General features: G+C 37.4%; 1 protein-coding gene across 1 annotated transcript in view; it reads right to left on the bottom strand.

The window, feature by feature from the left end:
- Window positions 1–4,724, bottom strand: part of LOC107743719 (multidrug and toxin extrusion protein 1) — a 12,270-nt gene extending 7,546 nt beyond the window's left edge. The window contains exons 1-7 of the mRNA XM_016557111.1: window positions 4,584–4,724; window positions 4,257–4,358; window positions 3,958–4,026; window positions 3,550–3,698; window positions 1,559–1,601; window positions 1,374–1,418; window positions 1,011–1,108 (exon numbers count right to left, since the gene is read on the bottom strand). Coding sequence (XP_016412597.1) covers window positions 1,011–1,108; window positions 1,374–1,418; window positions 1,559–1,601; window positions 3,550–3,698; window positions 3,958–4,026; window positions 4,257–4,358; window positions 4,584–4,724 — 647 coding nt within the window. The remainder of the gene's footprint in view (window positions 1–1,010; window positions 1,109–1,373; window positions 1,419–1,558; window positions 1,602–3,549; window positions 3,699–3,957; window positions 4,027–4,256; window positions 4,359–4,583) is intronic.
- Between the last annotated feature and the right edge of the window lie 646 nt (window positions 4,725–5,370).

Raw genomic sequence — 5,370 nt, 5'->3', positions numbered from 1 at the left:
ACACATACAAACCACACTCTGACATCCATACCAACACACCCACACAATTATAGCCGCATTATTTATCCAATTGGCTCTATAATATGCAGAAGCAGAAAACATTAATTAAGCGAGTATTTGCTTTATAGGCCAAACCTGAAAAAATGGCACCATCCGGTAAAAAATAATAAAAAATGAAATTTTAAAGCCTTGGCAACAGAATGAATGCCTATTAACAAAAATTGCATCATTTTACAGTTAAATGGCACTGCGATTAAAAATAGCAGTTTTAATGTGTTTCAATGGGGACATTTTTGTCCTTAAGGTCCTGAGAGAAACCATTTTTTGTACCTAGTGCAAAACAGATTTATTAAAGGAAATTGAAGTGAAATAGTAAAATTCCAATAAAAATACACACCTGTGCCAAAATGTATGCAGCAATAACACAGGCAAAATGATCAAAAAAACTAAACTGAAAAGGACAAAAATGTCCAAAAGGTCGCACAAGGGTTAAGCCATAATTTTGACTTTTTATCTCATGACTTTTTAAGTCAAAATTTCAACTTGGTATGTCATAATTCTGACCTTTAAGCCCATCATTTCGACTTTTCATCTCACAATTATGACTTTTAAAGTCATAATTATGACTTGCCAAAGCATGATTTTTTTTCTTAGAATGATTTTCATAGAATGGTGTCGCAACTATTAGAGACTATCATTCCTAAATCAGTGTTTTGAATGAATTGGTTCAGTGAATGATGCAATGACTCACTCATCAGCATTTTTGATCAAATTGATTCAGTGAAGGATGCAATAACACGCTCATAAAGACAGTGACTTGATTTATTCCTAAATGAATCAGTGTCTCCGAAGGAATCGATTGAATAAACAGTTTAACTGCTCAAGTAGTCACATTACTGCATGACTAAATATGTTCAATCTGTTTCGAGAACCGGAACTGTTGCGTAAATAACCAATACAGCACAACTGTGTATAAATGATTGACAGGGATTACAACCCTTCAAACTTACTATAACCCAAGGTCCAACCAGTTCAGAAGGATGTAGTTTGTCACCACATTTGCAATGTTGGCTGCAATGGCTGCATACATCTGAGGCAGAATCACTCCCTACAGACCCAAAACAACCACTGTTAAACCATCCTTTGGATCTATTGTCACTGCTGTGAAATTACATTGAGTGACACATATGAAGTCACTCTGTATCATACAGCGAGATGATCTCTGCCAATAAAGATCATACCGTAACAGTTGGAGGCTGACTGTGATAGTTACACAGCTCTGCAGGTTTTAAGATCTTGCATGCAACAATGCTTTTTGAAGAGCTCAGCTAAGGTGCTTATCTGCACTTATCTGCCAAAAAAAGATTGCATACCTGGTTCTGGAGATAGGCTACTTGCAGCTGATGCAAAAACATAGCCTGTGTGAAAACAGAGAGAATGAGAAACTCTGCTGGTTGAAGATGGGGTGTGTATATATGTATCATATTTCAAGCTATATCATGTAAATTATGTAACTGTGCTGGCAAGAGGAAAATGATGCTACTTTTATATGACTCACTGGAACTGCTGGCAGGTAATAAACCACATAGATTTGAGCTATCCTGAAAAGAAGCACATTTGTAACTGTGAAATAGAGGACAAGGAATCATGAATGATTTAAAAAAGAGAGTTGTGAGTTATCATACAGCAGAATAAATCTGCTGCGCAGTGTCATTTCCATCTTGGCCTGCATCTAAATTAAGTATTACAACGTGTGCCTGTGCACATTAAAATGCCTCATTTAACAACATCGTCAATATTTATTTAGAAAAAAAATGTTGCAAAATATATTTGCTAGAGATAGGGAGGACTGTCATTCTCAGACACTATCTTGTTTGTACAAAACCTTGGGGATCTATAACTTTACACTAACATGAATAAATATTGCTTTTTTTGGTTCTTGTCAAAATGATTTATTCATTCTAAACAGTAACCAATGAGCCATTCACCACTTACTTTTTAGCGCAACCTACTGTTGGCCGATAAATAAATCAATATTTTTGTTTTGTTATCCAGTAAAACATAAACGCCTTTAAAACAAGAAACATTTTCTTGAAGCAAATTGTTTTAGAGAATATATCTTGATACCACTGAAAAATATTTGTTTTTCTTGTTTTTAGCATAAACGCAATCAATACATTGTGTTAGACGTTCACCCCAAAAAATGAAAATTTGCTGAAAATATACTGTAGTTCAAACATCTGATAAAAACATCACAATAATCCAGAAGTAATCCACATGACTCCAGTCCATCAATTAATATCTTGTAAAGTGAAAGCTGCATGTTTGTAATCCAGCATTATTATGAATTACAGATTGGTATTTTGGCCAGAAGTGAAAGTTTAAAGTTACAACACCTTAATGATACTTTTTTTTTAATTTTATTTTTTATACAAATACACAGCTTTTCGCTTCACAAGACATTAAAGGCAGGGTATGTGATATTTCAAAAAGCGGGGTATGTGATTTTTCAAAAACACTTTAGAAAACTAAATCGGGCCGAATAGCAAAGCAAACTTGTAGCCAATCAGCAATAAGGGGCGTGTCTACTCGTGATGTGGAGGAGAGAGCTTTCAGTGCATGGGACGGACATTAGCGAGCCGAGCGACAGAGAGATAGAGATGGTGGATAAAAAACAAAAGAGGAAAACGTCTGCGGAAGGATAAGGCAAGAAGTAGGACCCGTGTAAATATCGGATCAGCTTTCCAGCGCTGGAGAGAACTCAAGGAGCGGAGGCCTGCGATCGGACGTCGAGGTTGCTTTGTTTCTTCTCAATAGGTGAGTAACACTGTGTCTACAACAGCTAAAGTCTGCCTACACTGGACGTGCTCAAACGACCGTTGAAAACCATTTGAAATTTGTGTCAGCACGTCATAAATAAAACCCGGCAGCAGTTTCCTTGCCGCGCCGCTCACGTCCGTAGACATGGTGTAACATTGGTTTTGCTTTGTTTCACAGAACTAATCGTTGCCTGGGTTGCGTACGTATATGTGGGGCGGAGCTATCAAAATAGGGGCAAGACCCTTTTGGGGTAGGGGCGTGTTTGTTTTGGTGATTTCAAATATCAACATTGGCTACCAGAAATCGCTTACTCTGCCTTTAATTTATTGACTGGAGTCGTGTGGATTACTTGTGGATTACTGGGATGTTTTTATCAGCAATTTGGACTCTCATCCTGACGGCACCCATTCATTGCAGAGGATCCATTGGTGAATGCTAAATTTCTCCAAATCTGTTCAGATGAAGAAACAAACTCATCTACATCTTAGATGGCCTGAGGGTAAGTAAATACTCAGCAAATGTTCAATAAAAGATTCCTTTAAAACAAGAAAAAGCACAATGCTAATAGGGTAAAACAGATAAAATGAAATATGTTTTAATATCTTACAACATTTTTAATATGAACAAAAATTAAATAAATTTAAAATATTATATATGATTAGATATTCTAATGAACAAGAAGACAAAAATATTTGAATTATTTTATTTTATTTTTTTGCAGTGAATCACCTGGCCACCTCTGGATCTTGACCCAGCAGCAGGAGGAGGGGCTGGGTGTTGATGAGCAGACCCCAACAGGGCAAACAGAAGATCAGGAGGATCAGGACACTCCTCTGCAAGATGATGCCAACACGGCGCAGGTTCTTCCCACCGTAGGTCTGACAAGAACATGAGATCAGAACTCAGACACTTCCAATTTATTCTGTATTCCTGAATGTCTCATATGGTACCAAATTTAGAATTTCAGCAGAATGTTATGTATTTCATGTTTCATTGCAGGAGATCCAGGGGGTCCAATGCTTTATTTAGCTTGCCCCCCCCCCACTCCCCCCTAATTCAATTTAGGTTTAAATCCCAGCTCTCTGGTGTGGTCTCATCCTGTTGGACCCCACTGCATATCCATACATATTTTCATACCTGAGAGATAAGGGTGTCAGCCGCCAATGCAAGACCTCCACCTGTAGCTGCAGTTGTTATGTTTATCGTCTGATGAATCAGAATAACAAGCATCAGCTTCTTCTCAGCCATGCTCTGAACTACTTCAATACACAAGCTTCAAAACCAAAGGCGTGTGATACGTCAAACCCCTGATGGCTGAACTTTTACAATACTGTGCCAACATTTGCATTTCATACACCAGTTTTTCTGTTTTACCACAAAGCAAACAGTATGTAATACTCCAGGGAAACAATAAGCAGAGCAAAACATAAACTCACAGCTGAGGCCATTCCATAACCAGCCAGCACACTGTTTCCCAGGCGACCGCAAAACATTGTTATGACAAATGGCAGGAGATAATTCAGAATGCGCGATGCAACCTGGAATGACAACCTGAGAATTCTCAGTGGATGAGAAGTACATGAGAGCACTGAGCTACGTATATGGAGGAAATAAAGACAGTTCTTTGTTTTTCTGGATTGCAGATTCATTCTTTACCACATGAGGTGAAATTGATATAAAACTTCCAAAGTTTCCTTTATGTTAATATGAATAGATTAATATTTTATATTCATACATGAGTGTGAGTGAAAAAAAATTCATACCAGGGGTCCAGTCATGCACAGGATGTGGTAGAGCTCCTGTCTATATACCAGAGGGATGCAACGCCTCACGGATCTGCAGCAGAAAAGCTTGGAACTAGGCTCCATTGATGAAGTTTCAGTCCTGGGACTTGAAACGTCCATGATCTCCTTAGACCTGATCTGCAGTGAGGCCAGAGACGCGGCAGGGGACGGTCCCACTGCTGCAGCTGTGCTGCTAACAGGTCAATGTGGCAAAGTTTCACCATCTTAAAAGCTTACTGATTAGATGAAGCATATGAGTGGAAGGGTTGAAATCTGCAGCTAGATGACCTAAATACAATAGAGAGCTTTACTTCTTGAGAATAGTTACGAAATAGGAACTTGAGGAATATGTTCTGCATGTGCCAGAACAGTCAGGATTTTCATTAAATGAAATTGATTGACACAATATACATAAACTGGAAAAAATGTTGTTGAAACAATTTTAGAACAAACTCAGAAATTGCTAGTAAATTTCACAAATAATTGCAAAGAAATGTCAAGTAACAATAAATTAAATGATAAATAATAAAATTAAACCCCCAGTGTTTTCTTGTAAAAAGTAATCCAAAAATATTTGTTTTATTTACAACTTAGAAAAATATATTTTTTTACAGTGCCATTTTAAAGCACAGCTCACATTTGATCAACTACATACTGACACAGCCAACTTGGGGTACTAGGCCTTAATTCGCTTGGCAAATCTTAGCAAACAAAAATGAAAACATTTTATTTTTCTTGAATGTCCATCTAATGATTCTGAATTCTT

Source organism: Sinocyclocheilus rhinocerous, unplaced genomic scaffold (assembly GCF_001515625.1).
Source record: "Sinocyclocheilus rhinocerous isolate Xijiao unplaced genomic scaffold, SAMN03320098_v1.1 scaffold166, whole genome shotgun sequence".
NCBI lineage: Eukaryota > Metazoa > Chordata > Actinopteri > Cypriniformes > Cyprinidae > Sinocyclocheilus > Sinocyclocheilus rhinocerous.
The sequence above is the reverse complement of the archived record's forward strand: the minus strand, read 5'-3'. Positions and strand labels throughout refer to the sequence as shown.